The sequence below is a fragment of the Dasypus novemcinctus genome, chromosome 18, assembly GCF_030445035.2.
Source record: "Dasypus novemcinctus isolate mDasNov1 chromosome 18, mDasNov1.1.hap2, whole genome shotgun sequence".
Taxonomy (NCBI): Eukaryota; Metazoa; Chordata; class Mammalia; order Cingulata; family Dasypodidae; genus Dasypus; species Dasypus novemcinctus.
This window is the reverse complement of record NC_080690.1, coordinates 81,095,593-81,114,826: the sequence shown is the minus strand read 5'-3', so window position 1 is coordinate 81,114,826 and position 19,234 is coordinate 81,095,593. Positions and strand designations below refer to the sequence as shown.

Sequence of the window (19,234 nt, the reverse complement as noted above, 5' to 3'; positions counted from 1 at the left end):
TTGTACTGTACCTGTGGTGTCTATCAGAACACTGCCGTGTGTAATTCGTGATGGAGGAGGGCTCAGACCTGGGCTTTCAGCCCCTGGGTAGGTCTCAGGTACCAAGAACCATCATCCATATCCTCAGGGCCACCCTGGAATTCATAGCTCAAGAAACAGGCAGCCCTGCAGGGATTAACTAGCCTTCTCAGTTGCCTCACAGCCATGACTAGGGATAACGGGTTAGCTGGAGGTGACCTGCTGGCAGAAGCGGGAGGTGTCTGTGCTGTTGCCTGCACATCCTGCTGCATCTGGGTCAACACCCCTGGAGAAGGCGAGTTCCCCAGGGAACTTTCCTAAAAAGCAAAACTGAGGTTGGAAGGTGCAGGAGGCCCCTGGGCTCTTGGCTAGGGCACCTAGAAGAGTTTCAGAGCATGCCAGTTTAGTTAGGCCAGTGAAGGGTTTATTGAGAAACTAGAGAAAAGTGCTCACCCAGATGCTGATGCGGGCTGCTCCAGGAAGAGGGGCGCTTGGGGTCAGGAGCTGCCCTTTGTAAAGCCCTTCCCCTCTCCTCCCCTGCCCTGCTGTGGGGAGGGGTCCCAGTGGCCTGCTGGCCCCCTTGCTTGCCCCACCCATTAGCCCTTAGGGGACCAGTGGGGAGGCCTTGGCTCAAGCAGTTGGGTGACCTCCTACCACTTGGGAGGTCCAGGGTTTGGTTACTGGTGCCTCCTAAAGAAGATGAGCAAGTCAGCGAGCTGGCACAATAAGGTGACACACTGAAGAGACGTAAGGAGAAAACACAATGAGAGACACAACAAGCAGGGAGCAGAGGTGGCTAGAGTGATTAGGTGTGTCCCTCCCACATGGAAGTTCCCAGCTTTGGTTGCTGGAACTACTTAAAAAAAGAAGACGAGCACATAACAAACAGAGCAGACACTGAGCACATACAATGGAGGAGGGCAGACAAAAAGAAAATAATTCTTTAAAAGAAAAGACTTCAAGCCTTCATAAGCAAAGGTCTCACCCAATGGCCACCATCTTACATCAACATCCTGCTTGCTAATAAACGATCAAGGACACTCTGCTCAAACAGTGCCTATGGCCCCCAAAGTTACCATAAACCATGCCCCCCTTTCTCCCTCCCCATTCCCTTTGTTTCAAGAAGTCATATAAGCTGCTCCCCAGCTCACCCCTTTGAGCAGAAAGCTCTGTAGCTGCTGCACCTGTGTGAATGCAACTTTACCTCAATAAACTTGTTCTGCACCCCCCTTTTTTTCACTTTCAACACAACACATGCATCCTCTGAAACTGCTTTGTTAGTTAATGATTACTCAAGCTGTCATTAGAGAGCCATGTCCTGTCACCCTTGGCATTTCCGTGGCTGTGGCCCAGCAAAGCAACCTCAGCAAAGTACAGATTGGTCTGTCCAAGCTCCTGCTTTCGTAAAAGCTCAGCTTCCTCAGCACCTGAAATAGGCCAGCAGCTGCTTCCAGGACTGCTGACACCTGAGCTGCTAGAAGGCTCCGCAGGAAGCATTTGGGATGGCTGCTGATTTTATATGGGTAGACGGGATTCCTTTCCATACAGGCATTCTCAAAAACCTGGAGCTTGTGCGGGATGAATTTGTGGTGGAGGATGAAGATGTCATTACACTTTCTTACCCAAAGTCAGGTAAGGAAGCAGGATCCTAAACTGAGGAAGGCTGAGGGCTTATGTCACCAGTGCCTGCTCTCTACTGCCCTTTGGCTGTTGATCAGAGCAGCATCCTGTTGATGCCAAGGGCAGAGAGAGGCCCCCATAATCCAAAGGACCTGACATCATACGGGGCCTTGTGGAGAGAATCCTGAAGCCGATGCTTGTGATCACGAGGGGGTATTTGGGGGGAGAGTTGGTGAAGTATTTCTACCCTGAGATTTCAAGAAGGAATGTGTGATTGCCAGATGAAGGAGTGGAAGATGTGTGTAGAAAAGCCTAGAGAAAAAAGATGTATATTCAAGGAATTGCAAAGCTAGGGACCTTTGTCCCATGGAGGATGGGGAGGAGGGCAACGTGGTGAAGCTGGATGTGTTCACAGGGATAACCTACAGCCCTAACCACCATAGGGGTCAGCAATTTTCAAAAGGCCACTGGTGCCAAATTTGCCGTCCTCTAAAAACAACCCAGACAAAGAATTCTGAGCCTTGGGGTTCACCTGCCCAACATCTGTCTACCATTGATAAGGTAAAACCAGCACGCCTAAGGCCAAGAGCTTCCTGCTAGCTGCTCCCCACAGGGCTGTCTCCAGCACAGCAGCAGGCCCCTTCTTTTATGCTCTCCCCTTGGAGGGTGGGGTTTCCCCTGGCTTGCATCCTCTCTGCAGTGGGGCTAGCCTCCGGGAGCTTCTGGCTGCAGGAACTTGCCCCTTGCACAAACCTGTGGAGCAGCAGCCCTGAGTATAGATTCTGTGTTACATCCATTTAGTGATTAATTCTTTCTCTCCATCAATTCTGAAATCCTCAGGTTCAAACTCACCCTAGCTCTAGATATGGAATGAGATAAACTGGTTAGGGGTGAGTGTTGTGTGTCTGATGAGGAGGGAGCAAAGAAGAGGGAGCAGTGGGAGCAGGGGATGCCCAGGGAGGTGTTTTGAGTGCAGAGAACTGACCAAATGCTGCTGAGGAAGGCAAATGAGGAACATCAACATAATTGGATTTATGGGTGTGGGCATCATCTCTGAAATAGAAAACTGCCTTTAAGAGGCAGGGCCAAAGGTCAGATTGGCTTAAGACGTCACTTTTTTCTTTCTTTATCTAGGAACCAACTGGTTGTTGGAGATCATCGGCCTGATTCATTCCAGAGGAGACCCCAGCTGGGTCCAGTCTGTGGTCACCTGGGATCGCTCACCGTGGATAGAAAGTGTGGATGGTTATGAATACATAATGAAGCATATGCTCCAAAAAGGCCCACGCTTCTACTCCTCCCACCTCCCCATTCAGCTCTTCCCCAGGTCATTCTTCAGTTCCAAAGCCAAGGTGAGCAAACCGGGGCAACGGCCCTCTGACCTTCTAGGGCATCATGAATGCCCGTGTTTTAGGGTCCGAGTTAATATGTGGTTTCTTAACGTGAGCATATTAGACAACCTTGTTCCAAGCTATAGTGTCTGACATTAAGTAAACTCTGTGGGGTGGCTCCCAAAAATATTGTCTTCGTTAGTAAGTTGATCACTGTCTCACCCCAACACTGAGTTGCCCATTTATAGGTTATAGATCAGAACCTATATTTCAGAGGAAATATGGCTTGCTGCTCACATCTGGAACCCAGCTGTGTTTCTCCAAGCGTGATATCATCTATGCATGGCATGGCTTTCCCAATCAGAACACCACATGTAGCTCAGTGGCTGAGTGCCTGCCTCCCACGTATGAGGTCCTGGGTTCAATCCCTGGTTCTTCCCCCCACTCCTTAAAAAAGCTCCACATGCCTCATGGATAATTCCAGGAGTTCTTAAGTATGGCTCTAACACTGAGTGACCTTGGGCCAATAAATGCGAATGTGTATTCTCCTTAGATTATTGTTGAAATCATATGACACCAAAGATGTTGAGTAACTTACATGAAACTCCCTCATTAAACCATCTTATGTGATATGGTAGTAGAAGTATTATCAAAGGATTCTAAAACCACAGTGTGCTAGATTATGTTAATGTTGTGCTATATTTCTCTCTACTTGTTTATTGTCAGGTTCATTTGTTTCACTGATTTCTCCAGGGAAATTATGGAAGTTATGCTTATTTTGTACTTTTTTTTTTTTTTTTTTTACTATTTTACACTAACCTGGCATAATGTTTGGTACAACATAGAGACTTTAGAAAATATTGGATGAAGAAAAGAATGAATAAAAACAAAACAAAAATGACCCAAGACCAAGGTCTGGAAAATTATAGGGGTTTTGTTTCAGAAAATTCTGGTTTGAATCTTGGCTTTCCAGCTTTTAAGAGCAATAGTGCAAAGCCTTTGCAGCTCAAATAGGTGTTATTCATTCCTGAATTCATTTATTCTTTTATGCATGCATTCCTGCATTTTTTTCTTCGTGTATTTTTAGATATTATATATCTAGTATGTGTTAGGCTCCATAAAAGAAAAAAATGTGCTGACTGAGGTCAACTCAAGTCAGCTTCTAAAGGATTAGGTGTAAAAAGATGATGAGTAGACCTATAATTAGCTACTTCCATAGCAATAACACTGCTTAGCGATTGTGTGGCATTGTATCTGATGCCAGGGCATGCTCAAGAAATAAGACCTATTTTTAAAACCATCATAAATATATTAAGAGGGTGAAGCAGAGAGAGAAATATAAGGAGGGTATTGGACCTCCCAGGAGGGCAGGGTTTGCAGGTGGAGTATGGATGAGGCTTTGGTCCTTCATTTAGGGTCTGAGCAAGGGAAAGCTGGGGTGTTGAACTGTGTGACTGAAGCTTTTGATCCGCTAGACGGGGACAACCTGGAGACAGAACAAGGTGGAGCAGAGCAACTGTGCCATGGGCACCTGAGTTGATAGACATAAAAATGGCTTTACTGTGCTGTTAATTTGCTGTCAAGAGCCTTTTAATGAATTACAGGAGGAAAAATATTATCTTTAATATTTGCTCACTTAGTTACTGTTTCTGAGGCTCTTTACAGTTTCCTAGATGCATTACCATTTTCTCTCATACTGAGAGACTTGTTTTAGCATTTTAAAAAAATACATTTTTAATTTATTTTTAAAAGACACATAGGCCACACAAAATGTTAACTTAAAAAATATAGGAGGCCCCATGTGCCCCACTCCCCAAGCATGTTTTAGGGTAGGGTAGAGCTGCTGGTAATAGATTCTCAGCTTTCATGGATAAAGGATTCAGGGCTAATGGTTGTGTGTGCATGCATGTGAGCGTGTTTTCCTTCCAGCACTTTAAAGCCAGCTTTCCACTTTCTTTGGGCCTATATATTTTCCGATGAGAAGCCAGGGGGAATTCTCACCTTTTTCCCACTGTACAAAACGTTAGCATGTTTCTCTGGCTGCCTGGGTGCCTCCCTGGGTGCAGGGGTGTTGATGAGCTAAGGGCAGCTGCCATCTTGGTGAGTCTCCAGCGACCTTGTGCTGTGCCTGGAGCCCAGCTGTGTGCCTCAGTTTATGGGGTGTGCTGGCAGACGTTCCAGGTTCCATCTCTCTAGACTGGCCTCCTTTCTGGGGTCTCGTTCTCTCCATTTCAGTTACCCCAGCATCCCCAAGTCATGACCTCTGCTCCCGTGCCTCAGCATGACTGAGCTCACACTGCAGCTCCCTCCACTGCATTTGAGAAATTGTCCCCAACAGAGAATGGGGAGACCACGGCTCTCAATTCCTTAGTTCCCTGCTCCTGTGAATCCAAGTCTTGCTCAGCCTCTTGGCAACTGCTTGAAAACTGTTGTCTGAAATATAATCCTTAGTTTTATAGTTTTCTGTGGCAGGAGGATTAGTTTAGTACCCGCTCCTTCATCATATCAGAAGAAGAAATCCAGTTTCATTGCTATTTCTCGAAGGGGAAGAAGAGAGAGAATTGAGGTAGGAGATTACTGAGAGGTAAACTGATTATTTGCATAGATTTCAGGGCCTGGGTGTTATCACAAGATAATAAAGTTGAAGAAGAAGGAATATTTAGGAAACAATATTCCTTGAGGAACTTCTAATGCTAGAAGCTTAAATGCAAATGACTCTCTTTATGCTTTCACAAAAATAGGCAAAATCTTTCCTCCCCTTAATTACGACAAAATCCAAGTGGACCTTGAGGCTCCCCTTCTCTGCTTTCCATCAGCCATGCTGAGAGGTAACTTTTCTCAACTGCTCAAGGTCAAAAACCTAGTTGTAGGTCAGGTCCTCTCCATGTCAATGTCGAAGAAAATGTGGCATTGGTGTGGAGAAAGTGGCCATGGTGGCTGCTGGGTGTGGGGAATGGGAGGAAGAAATGAGATGTGGAGGCATTTTTGGGACTTGGAGTTGTCCTGGGTGGTGCTGCAAGGACAATTACTGGACATTGTATGTCCTCCCATGGCCCACTGGATGGAATGTGGGAGAGTGTGAGCTATGATGTGGACCATTGACCATGAGGTGCAGCGGTGCTCAGAGATGTATTCACCAAATGCAATGAATGTCTCATGATGATGGAGGGGAATGTTGCTATTGGGGGAGTAGTGGGGTGAGGGGGGTGGGGGGTATATGGGGACCTCATATTTTTTTAATGTAATGTTTAAAAAAATGAATTGAATAAAAAAACAGAACATGAGAGAGAAGAGAGAGAGGGGGAAGGGGGAGAGGGAAATGGGGAGAGAGGGAGAGAAAACTTCAGCAGAGAAGAGAGTCTGAGAGACCCCCCCCTTCCCTCCTTCACCCCTTCAGCAACAATCACTCAGGGCTGCTTGCTGTCTAGTTGCAATGCCCTCTGCAAGCCCCTGGGGACTAGGCACATTTCATGGTCACAGTTACTCAAATATAGAAAGGCTGCAGGGATTTTAACAATATATAGGTATGTTCATGAAAATAGCTAATAAATGCTTTGTAACATGAGTATGAATATATGTATTGTATAAATATATGGTTATTTATACTGTATAAATATGTACTTACAGAACCTATACCTTGTGTATTATCTGTAACATTACATAAAAGTTATGTATATATATATAAATATATGAACCACATGTAAAATTATTTGTGCTATATAAAAATTTTATATGAATACATATATGTTTATTACATATGTGTAAATATGTGCATTACAAATAAATGGTATTTCATATATTTTACATACATAAAATATATAGATATATAGTAATATATGTACTGCAATATTGTGTTTTACTTGACACGTATATTTACATACACATGTAATGTGTACTGTAGTTCAATTTACACATATACTACACTATATATTATATACATATATAGTATATAAAATTATATAATTATGTAGCTATTGACACATGCATATATTTTGCATGTAGAATAGTATGAGTACTAATATTTTTATAGTGCACATAATTCATATACTTTTCCTGAACTATAAACAGAAAAACACTGTATATGTCAATATGGTATATATACTATATAAATATGTATTCACATATAGTAGATAATATTTATTGATATATTTATATTATAAAACAACTTACATGTTTAGAAGCAATTTAAAAATAAAACATTTCTGAGTGTGGTCACACATGGGGGTGCCAAAGATCTGGGGAAATCATGAGGCACGCAGGAAGGATGATGCCATGAATGTTCTCTTGCTCAGGTTGACGTGTTTGTCATTTCACCAAACACTAAAGTTTTCTTTTGCACGTTTTTTATATTTCACTAAAATATGATCATAAGGGAAATGCTGTCATGTAAGGCACATCCTCCCATGGTAAAATCACACCTCATCCATTTCCTAATGTACTGATTTCTAGCAAATTTTTAACATGAAATATTATGCTGTCTTGCTTGTCCTCTCGTAAAATTACTATTATACTGCAGATAAAGTGCTGCAGTGCTTGATTGCTGATACAGGGTACATTCTCAGGTAGTGTTATTAGTTATCGTAACTATTTATATTGTCCTGATTATTCCTATTACCACATTGTTATCACCGTACTACAAAAGAGGAAACTGAGGCTCAGAGAAGGGCTCTCACTTGAACAAGTCACATAACTAAAGACTCAGGACTCCAGGCATGTCCAGGTACAGCCCTGGGGCAGGCAGGTGGTCAGAACTGGATCCAGCACATCCTAGACTGTTTTCAGGTTTATTGATACCATTTTTCTCTGAGATTTCTGAATTGACAGCAGCATAATGAAGTTGTTCACCCCACGATTTTGAATTTTATAATAAATAGAACATTTTTACACTGTTAGCCATTAACATCTCTCTGATTGGTGATTGTGAAATGCTGATTTAGTGAACACTTATAGGTAAAGAAGCTGGGACCTGGACATGCAATGTCTGGAAGAGCACTGATTAGGGAGAGAGTCAGTGACAGAGTCCCAGCAAAACTCAGGTCTCCTGATTCACACCCAGGTCAGCTTACACAGTGGCACCAATATTGCATGACACCATTTTCCCTTCAAAGTACTGCAGGACTTTCCCTTGGCTTGTATTGAAATGTCCTTGAGGGCAGAAACAACCCATGTCTTATTCATTGTTCCAACTAGAGTAGCTAAATAAATTCCTGGCACACAGTAGGTCCTCAGCAAACATTACTAAAGGAATGAATGGAAGAAGACTGACATGTAGCCACGTTTTAATGGGGAATAACTCTTTTGCCATTTTCTAAAATCTAGGAGCAAGGGAATGAGATCCATTTATTTCTCACTTTTTTTTTTCTTTTCACTTAGGCTATTTACATAATCAGAAATCCCAGAGATATTATTACTTCTGGTTATTTCTTTTGGAGAGGAATGAAGATTGCAAAACCTCCAGAGTCATTTGAACAGTTCTTTCAATGGTTCCTCCAGGGAAATGGTGAGTTTGTCTCAAAATATGGTTCTCTACGGAATGGTGGAATTCCTGCACCTCAAATCCAAGTAACACTGTCTCAGGGTAAATACTGACATTGCCCTCCAACCTTGATGTCGATAAGCCTCTAGTGCCACCCACCTTAGTCTACACTCTCTGCCCCCTCACAGGTTTTCCAATTATTCTTTTCAAACACATGGATACTCATGTTCTCCCAGTCCACCTTCTTTGTAGATCCCTTATTCTGAATATCAGCTAATCCTTGGATTTCCTCTTTATGCCTCCTCTGCCCTTGATTGCTAGACTTCAATGTTTGTTCTTTCATCTTTCACCTTTCTCATTCCTCTATCAGTTGATGATAAATCCAAATATTTTTTATTAATTACCTTTATTTGTCTCAGGAGAAATGTCCTCTTACCAGAGAAGTGCTCCATAGTATTCTAACAAAAGCATTCCTCTCTAATCCTTCACTTCCTTTTATCTTCCTTTGACACATTTCATCATCTAGCATATTGGTTGGTCCTCTTTGTCTCTCTCTTCTAGAATGGTTTTTCTTTGAACCCACCTAGAGACTGTGGGTTTTCATGACTCTGTGCCTTCTACCTGCAAGAGTATATGCAACATAATGGACATGTCATCTGTAGTATGTTAGAGTTAAATCCCGTGATCTATGACTTCATTTTTGTTTCCTGGCTACTAAAACAAATACCATGTGCTGGTTGGCTTAAACAGTGGGAATATTTTGGCTCAGAGTTTTGAGGCCAGATGTCCAAAACCAAGGCATCATCATCAAGGCGATGCTTTCTCATGGAAGATGGAGGAGTTCTGGGCCTGGTGACCAGCAATGCTTGTCCTTGGCTTTTCTGTTACACGGCAGCCTCTCCAGGTTCCACTGACTTCTGGCTTTTTCAGGTGACTTTCTATGTGTCTGAATTACAATCTGCTTATAAAGGACTCCAGGAATAGGATTAAGGCCCTTTCTGATCCACTGGCCACACCTTACCTGAAGTGATCTCATCTAAAGGTCCTCTTTAAGATGGGTTCTCGCCCACAGGAATGGATTATGGTTAAGAACATACTTTTGTGGGAAGCGTGGCACTAAGCCAGCTCTCACCTGCTTCATGCAGCAGCCTGTCCTTCCTGCTCCTCTTTTTGGAACCCTCCAGGTGATTCTCCGTGGAGCTTCCCTGCAGCTTTTCAAATTCCAGGTGATCTCTTTTTCATGGTTTGTCCTCCTGCTCAAGGAAAATCTTTTCCTTTTCGTTCAATGCACTTTCTGATACAACAACGGATCCCTCTAGTCTCCATTCCTGCCTTGTGCAGGTTTCTCTTTGTTCACACTTGATTCAAGCTGCATGTGCTAAGCACCAGAAAGACCACATTCCTTTTGTCCTCAACATGAAGTTTACCTCAACTGTTACCAAAAATCCTATAAATCGCCTCTTGAGCATTTTATTCCAGTTCCTGCCATGGAGTGTTCACCTGCTCAAAAGGACAATGCTGTGAGAATCAGTTAGAACTCCAATATCTCCACCTTTTTTCTTCTATCTCCTTTAGGTGCACAGGCATCTCTCTTTCAGCCAAAATAAATGAAAACTGATTTTATCTAGATTAACCCACATGAGGACTGTCTGCTGCCCATGCTTAAGGAGCATTTGAACACATCTACCCACATCAGCATGAGCAGCTGGAGAAAACAAAGCATAGGAATATGTCTGAGTCCTTTGAAAGCTTGTGCATGTCATTCATAGAGGACCCCAGATGATAGCTACTTAGCAGGAGAGAGGAACAGATGACGGTGGCTAAGGACTGGAGGGAGGGAGGAGAATGTGGGCATTTAAGGGCACCCTGAGTGATCCCTGTGTTGAGGGGGCTGTTCTCTAGTTAAACTGTGATGGTGGGTACCTGCATGTGCACATTTGAAAAAATTACATGAATCTAAACACATACACAGGAGTAAATCTGGGAGACTCTGAATAATATCAGTAGACAGTATCAATACAAGTTCCTAGCTGGGATAATATACTATAGTTTTACAAGATGTTAACATTGGGGGAAGCTGTGTAAAGGGTACCCAGATCTTTCTCTAGTCTTTCTTTTTTTTTTTAAGGTTCACTTTATTTATTTTCCCCATCCTCTTCATTTCCCCCTCCCCTACTTTTTTGCTGTCTGTGTCCATTTGTAGTGTGATCTTCTGTATCCATTTCTTTTGGTCTTCTCTTTTCCACCTTTTCTTCTCTAGGATTCACCAGGATTTGATCCTGGGAACATCTGATGTGGAGAGAGGTTGCCTGTCAGCTGCACCACCTCAGATCCTGGTTTCTAGTGGGCTTCACCTTGACCCTCCCTTTCTTCTCTCTTTTACTGCACCATCATCTTGCTGCGTGACTCATTTGTGCAGGCACTGGCTTGCCACTTGGGCACTGGCTCACCACGTGGGCACTGGCTCACTGCACAGGCACACTTTCTCTTCTTTTTCCCCAGGAGGCCCCAGGGATGGAGCACAGGCCCTCCCATATGGTAGGCAGAAGTCCTATCCCTTGGGCCACATCCACTTCCCTCTCTAGTCTTTCTTACAACTGCTTGTGAATCTATCTCAAAATAAAAGGCTTAAATATTTTTTTAAATCTAAACTATGATGATATAAACAAGAAAGAAATGCACCATGCTTTGTGTAACTGTCACTACTTCTGTTGACTCGGTTCCTGCAGTAAAATCAATTGCTAGCTTTCTCTCATCTTTTCAAGTATTTCAGATGATAATGTATAGCTTTTTAATGGAAAACATAAAAGATAATTGTGATGGTTAAACTAGTGTGTCAACTCGGTCAGGTAATTGTGCCAAATTGTTTGGTCAAGCAAGCACTGGGCTAACTGTAATGCAAGGGCATCTATGGGCTTCAGTCACCATTGACTTTACTGCAGTGGTAAATCATAGATAGCTGATTACAGTTACATCAATCAGGGAGAGTCCCATCAGCAGTGAGTGAATCGTAACCCAATCAGCTGAATGCCTTAAAATGGGAAGTGATTCCAGCATTGAGAGAATTTCCCAACTTGTCTTTGGACAGTCAATGGCTCCTAGTACTCCTCAAGAAACTTCACTGGACTTTCTTTGGAGACCCTGGTTGCAGCCTGCCTACAGAACCTGGACTTATCCATTTCCAAGGCTGCATGAGAGACTCTTACAAAATCACATACTATTGACAGATTCTCTTGTTGATTCTATTTTCCTAGAGAACCTTGACTAATACATAATCAATTGTAAAGACAATGGGTTAATGATCCTTCTGCTAAAGTATCCACAGCCCAGCTTCAATGCTTTTCAATTAATTATCATCTATTAATCATCCTACTTATCACCCGTCTTATTCCCCTGTACTATTTTCAAGCAAAATTAAGCTATCACCATGGAAATAGTAAGGGATAAACATATGCAAAGGTACTATACCTCACTCAAAATAAGACAGGTGTGAATTTAAACTATAGTACCTTTTCTCATCTCTTGTGTTGACCAGTGTACTAGTTTCCTATTGCTGCTCAACATGTGACCACAGACTTAGAGGTTTAAACAAAACAAATTTTTTAATCTCATACTTCTGGAGATCATAAGTCTGAAATGAGACTTATGGGCAAAACTCAGGGTGTCTATCAGCAGAGCTGCTTTCCTCTTTGGAGGTTCTGGGGGACAATATGTTTCTTGGCTTTTTGAGCTTCTAGAGGTAACCAGTGTTTCTTGGCTCATGGCCACATCATTCCAAACTCTGCTTTCACCATCACATCTTCTTCTCTGACTCTGACACCTGCCTCCCTATTAGAAGAACCTTTTTGGTTACACTGGCCCCAAGTATAATCAAGATCTTCTCAAGGTCCCTAATTTAATCTAGCATTAACATAGTCATAGTTTCCAGGGATTTTAATGTGGATGTCTTTCTGTCTATGACAGCAAATGTTCAAAACCTTTGAAATGCCTTGGTGATGAGACTGTTGGTAGACAGGCATGATCATTTGTTCCTGGTGGGAATGGAAAATGGTCCAAGCCTAGGAAGGCTTATTTTGCAAAATCTAACAAAATTAGATGTGCATTTTCCATTTGATGCAGGATTCTTACTTCTTTATATGAAAGAATATATTAGAAAAAGTGCAAAAAGGAGGGATGTACCAGGCTGTTCAAATCACCCTTATTTATAATAGGAAAAAACAAAAACTAGAACAAATTATCTGCCAACAATGTAACAGAATCCTAATTAACATAAAAAATGACTCCTTCTATCCTACCACAGAGTGATCTCCAGATTCCATTATTAAGTAAAAACAATTAAGATGTGGGGAAAAGTGTATAGAGTATGCTAGCACTTGCCTAAGATTGGTGGACAAGCACCAGAAAGCACACAAGGAGAGGTTTCACACACCTGGAGCTGGGGGTATTGGAAAGGCCATGGAGATTTGACAAGAAATGAAGCTAATAATACCTTCCTGATCAAGATCATGGAAGGCCATAGATATTGTATTAAAGAGTATGGACTTCAACCTGTATTTCTATTAAAAATAATTATTTCTGAAGTGTACCCTGGGTTTATGCAAATGGATATCCATAAAAGATACTTTTAAAGGGTTGTAATACCCAAAATAACTTTTACACTATTCAATTGGCTCACATTTTAGGAGACTCCCTTGCAGACCCACAGAGTAAACATATTCTCCACAACAAGCCTTTTTCCTTTAGCAGCACAATATGCCCTAATTGGCTATGATCTTGCATGTTTCTACATATATTGTTCTTTTCTAGGAGTTTCTACTCTCTGTGATCAAATTTTGATTATTCAATATATTACTAGGTGTTTCTCAGAGGACAAATGGCATAAATTCTTTAAGCCCCAATTTGCTTCTTGGTTAAAGAGGACTTTGGGATGTATTAATAGAGTGCCTAGAACTTGTCAGTACTCAAAAATTTGGGTGACTTTATTGCAAGGTAAGAAATAACTTTCATTTTGATTTTTGGAATGCTGATTTCAAGGTCTTGCTTGGAGTTTATAATCTACACTATGTCCAGAAACTCAACTCATCATATGAGCCCTGGTGCCATCATCTAAAAAACCAGAGGTGCTACTTAATTAGACCAAACTGTTACTTGCAAACAACACTAAACATCACAAATTACTCAAGCAAAAAGGGAATTATGAAAATGTCATTCTTTATCAGTGACTCCAATATAGGAATTCACCTCGACCTTACTAAGGAACAATTGGAACCCTGGAGTCAACCAGAACATCCTGCATCTCTGCTTGAGAATTTTGTTTGTTTTTGTTGTCAGCATAGGTTTCTATTATTTCCTGTCAATATTATCTGAAAAAGAGCTCACCATTCCTGGAATTGGGGACCTATATTTTATTGTTGAGACAGCAAGGGTCAGCTATTTTTATCTTCATGTCCCAGGTAGAGGCACTGGTCATCATGGATCATAAACCCCAGTCTGAAAACATCAGCAATATTCAAGTACTGGGATACCTTAGGGCATGACTTCTTAAACTACAGTCCTTTGAATAAAGTAAATGTGTGAGTAAAACTTTTCATAAAATGTGCTGTTTCAAAGGTATGGAGTGCGTGAAGAACAGGAAGATCAGTGTCTGCTACACTTAATCACATTTTCTTTTGGTTTTGGGGAAATAAATGATATTCATAATGGAAAGAACAAAAACTTTCACTCCATATTATATTCAGTCCATAATACACTAACTCCTTAATTCGCTATCTCAATTTCCTTCAAATTCTGAATTTTATTTCTCTCATATATGAAATTGGTTTTAAAATATTTTATCATATAGAGCAACTAGTGTTTTGCCATCGATGGGGTAAGTGTAGAACACTATTTCTCATGAGAATTGGGGAAATGGAAAAGAATGTCCACTACTTCACTCATTTACTCCTCAAATACATACGGCATGTCTACAATTGGCCAGAATATTACAAGCAATTGGCACACAAGGGTGACCCAAATGACACCTTTTCTCTCCACTTCTCTTGCAGTGTCATGTGGATCATGGTTTGACCATATTCGTGGCTGGCTGTCAATGAGGGGAAAAGATAATTTCCTGGTAGTGGCATATGAGGACTTGCATCAGGTGAACCTTCTTCCAAAAATTTCATTCCCTTTCCCACTCCATAGTGTCTAACTTACCTCCATTTTTAATGTTTCTATTCTATCCTCTCAGTTAAAGATTATCCTAGTGAGGAGATCAAGTTGAGTTATTGTCTACCTTTTCTTCATTGTTCTTCATATGTAGGACGTGTTCTTTCTTTACTTTTCTTATTCATTTCTTCTTAAAACATCTAAGACATGCACTGAGGAATTACCTGATGGGATGTACACATGCTGAAAAGTGTCATCAACATTTCTGTGGCCAAAGATCTGAAGCAATCTTGAAACAATGAGCAATGTCAGGATGGAAAGAAAGATGGGACTTGGCAAGGTCGAGATTGGTACAAGAAATATTTAGATAATCCAAGATTAAGAGAATGTGTGATTCTAGCATGCACAAATATGTAAATATTCAAGTATATTCATAGGAAGAGCTGGCTTTTATCCAAGAGGGTGACTCAAGTGGAGCTTAACAGTTTTGTTCAATTGGTGCACTTCAGGAGACCTCTGAAAACCAGGAAACTACCCAAGCAGAAGCAAAATTGGAGTTTTATTGAGTGAGAGGATGAGAAGGGTACACATGCTTGTGGCCTGGTACATGGTTATAAATATCGATTTGGATGTCTTTTAACATTGGTTATCTCCTTTCCATCTCTCCATCACCTCCAACTGTCTTTGGTTTTCTTTTTACTCCAACTTACCCTTATCCCATTTTGATTATTTTCTAGATGTGCACAACCTAGTCATTCTCTTCCCACTTCTCATTTTTATCTCCTTCTGGTATTCTTTCCCCTGTGCCTCTGCTTCTTTTTTCAGTTTTTTTCTCTTAAATTTTATTTCCACTTTCTTTTTTTTCCCCAAATTCTACTCAATTTATTCATTTTTTAAAAGATACTACATTCAAAAAATATGAGGTCCCCATTCACCCCCACCGCCCCCACCCCAACACTCCCCCCACAGTAACACTCTCCCCCATCATCATGTCACATCCATTGCATCTGGTGAGTACATCTCCGGGCATCGCTGCACCCCATGTCCATTGTTCCACACCATAGCCCACACTTTCCCACGTTCCATCCAGTGGGCCATGGGAGGACATACAACATCCGGCAATTGTCCCTGGAGCTCCACCCAGGACAACTCCAAGTTCCGAGAATACTTCCACATCTCATCTCTTCCTCCCATTACCCGCAATCAGCAGCCACCATGGCCACTTTTTCCACACCAATTCCACATTTTCTCAATTATTAACCACAATAGTTCATGAATAGGATATCATTAAGTCCACTCTGATCCTTACTGTATTCCTCCTTCCTGTGGACCTTGGCTTGGTTGTGTCCATTCCACATCTATGCCAATAGGGGGTTTAGATTCCACATGGATATTGGATGCAATCCTCCTGTTTTCAGTTGTAGGCACTCTAGGCTCCATGGTGTTTCTTGTGTTTCCTAATCTAGGACAGAAGAGGCACTGTGGAGCTGATCAGCCAGTTCTTGGGCTGCAAACTAACCCCAGAAGAAATGAACTCAGTCCTAAAGAATGTATCCTTCCAAGTCATGAAGGATAACAAAATGAGCAATTTCTCACAAGTACCAGATACCGTAATGGATCACAGCAAAGTACAATTGATGAGAAAAGGTGAGAAATTTTTCTTGATTTCAAATCAGGAAATGAATGTGCAATGAATTCCCTGCTTTTTAAAAGCGGTTTTAGTGAGCTATATTCATACTCCATACAATCCCTCCAAAGTACAAAATCAAAGGTTCTCAGTATAATCACAAAATTGTGATTTCATCGCCACAATACATTTTAGGACATTTTCATCACTCCAAAAAGAAAATGGCCTTACTCCTTACTCCCCTGCTTTTCTTGACAGATTAGGACATGGAAAAAGGGTAGTATTTGAATCCTGAAATCAGCATGAGCCATCTGAAATTTAAAAATTTAAGGAATGCTCAAGTGTGTGGAAAAAGTTGGTAGGAACAACAGATTGTGTGTCTCAATGGAGTTGAACTATTGGGGGAAATCGAACGCTAATGTGAAAGATGAGGAATGTAGAAGCTGGATGTTACAGTGGGCTATGGGGCACTGAGATGACTGAGCAGCAACAGACCTTAGGAATAAAGTGGCCTTGAGCTGAGGGGCTTACAAGGAGAAGGACATGCTCATTCAAAGATATAAGTTCAAAGAACAGCAAACCAGACTGTTAGAAGGACCATTATATGGAAATTGAAATCAACAAGCTTCCTATGATAACTGTTACAGAAATCCAGTGTGCTTGAGTTTGAATCTTCATGGAATGAGGGATTGATCTGATGGTGGTACAAAGCTAGATTGGAGAGATTCTCTGGGTAGTGTAGCTGGTTGCTATGAGATTGAAAAGTGAGAATGAGGGAAACATGTGGCTCAACCAACTGGGCTCCCGTCTACCATATAGGAGGTCCAGGGTTTGATGCCCAGGGCCTCCTGGTGAGGGAGAGCTGTCCCACACATCGAGCTGGCCCATGAGGTAATTGGATCCTGTGCAGGAGAGCTGCCCTGTGTGGGAATGCTGTCTCACATGGGAAAAGCCACCCTGCAGGAATGCTGGCTGACACAGACAGCTGGCACAGCAAGATGACACAAGAAAAGACACAGAGGGGAGAAAATAAGAAGACATAGTAGAAGAAGGGGAGCTGAGGTGGCTCAGGAGAGTAATCACCTCTCTCCCACTCTGGAAGGTCCCAGGATTGGTTCCCAGGGTCACCTAATGAGAAGACAAGCAGACACAGAAGAACACACAGTGAATGGACACAGAGTAGACAACAGGGAGAATGGGGCAGGAGGGTGAGAAATAGATAAAAATAAATCTTAAAAAAAAATGAGAGTGAAGAAAAGTGGCGTGGAATCAGAAGCGAGTAGCAAGAATACCCTTTCTACCTAGATGGTCAGGCCTAAGTGTGGTTTGGGAGAATAAAACAGCTGCTGTCTTAGAGATGTGAATATTAATCAGGTGTACATGTAAAATCCTACAACAGTACGTTGCATATAAGAATTACTTAACGCATGTCAGATATTATTTTTGTTGTTGCCTTATAACTTTTCAATCCTCACAGTATTGCTAGGAGGCAAGTATTAGGATAAATCCTATTTAACGTTTGGCAAACTTGAGGCTCAAATAGATTATGCAACCAGACGTCTGGGGCTAGAAACAATGGGCGGCTGACCCCAGAAAGAATTTCTTAGCCACTCTGCTGTACTGCCTGTAATTTCCAGGTCAGGGTTCAGGAGAGAAGGCAAGCGGGGACACACACAGGCAGCAGAATGCGGTCTTGAGATCCTATTTATATATGTGATGAAGACTCATTCTTCCTATTTAACAGGAATTACTGGGGACTGGAAAAATCACTTCACAGTGGCACAGAGTGAAACTTTTGATAAAGTATATGAAGAGAAGATGGCGGGGCTTCCACGAGAGGCTTTCCCATGGGAATGATGAGCTCATGTTTCTGGTTCTGACGTGACTACTGACCTCCTTCCTCTCCTGTGCACAAACAGGTCAGCTGAAGCACAACCTCAATCAGTGCATTCAGGATGCTGTCATCATACATCAATTATGTATCAGATAATTGAAAACAACCAAGTGCCTCATTAATTGCATGGCATACTGGCTTCAAAACCTTATGTAGTAATTCAGACATAGAGAAAAATAAAGAAAATAATATTTTAAAACATGCATACATTTTACCCAGGTAAAAAATAAAAGGAAATACTTTGCAATATTTGTGACATGTGTATTAGAGTAAGAAATGAAACCTTGTGTACACCAGTACCATGTTTTCTGTAACCATCACCAGTCCCATTTCTTTCTGTCTTTTGCCCACTATTAACAATTACTCTGAATTCAAAGTGTGTATTTCTGTAGTAGATGCTTTGCTGGTGCCTAGTCCAGGTATCAAAACCAGGTCACCTATCGTCTAAAATTCCTGGACAATTTCAACCAAACAGGAGGCGTCTTTCCAGAAAGGTGTCCCTTCCCCAAGGCACCCAGAAGGCAAGGAACGTTTTACATAGAGCAACTAACCTTGAGAGGTAATTTGTGAACTATGCTCCCTGTAAGCCACTCAGTTCCCGCTACACACTCTAAACCCCACTTTTCTTAAGGCCTAATGTTCTTCAGTCATGAGTGCCCCATAGCCCACTCTCAGATCCAGCTTCTACCTTCCATATCATTCACATTAACATTCAACTTCCCTTAGTAGTTCAACTCAATTGAGACACACAATCTTCTGTTCCTAACCCCTTTTCCACACACCTAATCTCTCATTAAATTTTTAGATTTCAAATGATACATATAAATTTCAGGGTTCAAATACTACCCTTTTTCCATGTCCTAATGCGTCAATAAAAGGAGGGGAGTGAGGGGTATGGTGGTTTTCTTTTTGGAGTGATGAAAATGTCCTAAAATGGATTATGGTGATGAATGCACAATTTTGTGGTTATACTGAGAGCCGTTGATTGCCGTATTGGAGGATAGATAGCCCCTGGCATAGTGTAGCAGTGTAAATGCTAAGATGCTCACCTACAGAAAACCAGGTGAGAAACAGTTCGAATGACATGAACTATCATTTGTAATCTCTCTGTCATTTCAAAG

At 41.7% G+C, this 19,234-nt stretch overlaps 1 protein-coding gene across 1 annotated transcript; it reads left to right on the top strand.

The window, feature by feature from the left end:
- Positions 1–1,358: 1,358 nt before the first annotated feature.
- LOC101414352 (sulfotransferase 2A1-like) lies at positions 1,359–18,360 on the top strand. The gene is made up of 6 exons (XM_058280870.2): positions 1,359–1,650; positions 2,773–2,990; positions 8,343–8,469; positions 14,490–14,584; positions 16,059–16,239; positions 17,964–18,360. The coding sequence occupies exons 1-6, from the start codon at positions 1,521–1,523 to the stop codon at positions 18,074–18,076; spliced, it is 864 nt and encodes a 287-aa protein (XP_058136853.1). The 5' UTR covers positions 1,359–1,520; the 3' UTR covers positions 18,077–18,360.
- Positions 18,361–19,234: the final 874 nt, after the last annotated feature.

Excerpts from the sequence above, each read along its gene's own strand:
- LOC101414352 (XM_058280870.2), top strand. The coding sequence starts at position 1,521 with ATGGCTGCTGATTTTATATGGGTAGACGGGATTCCTTTCCATACAGGC. Across the intron at positions 8,470-14,489 it reads ATGGTTCCTCCAGGGAAATG|TGTCATGTGGATCATGGTTT; the intron begins GTGAGTTTGTCT and ends CTTCTCTTGCAG. Across the intron at positions 14,585-16,058 it reads CATATGAGGACTTGCATCAG|GACAGAAGAGGCACTGTGGA; the intron begins GTGAACCTTCTT and ends TTCCTAATCTAG.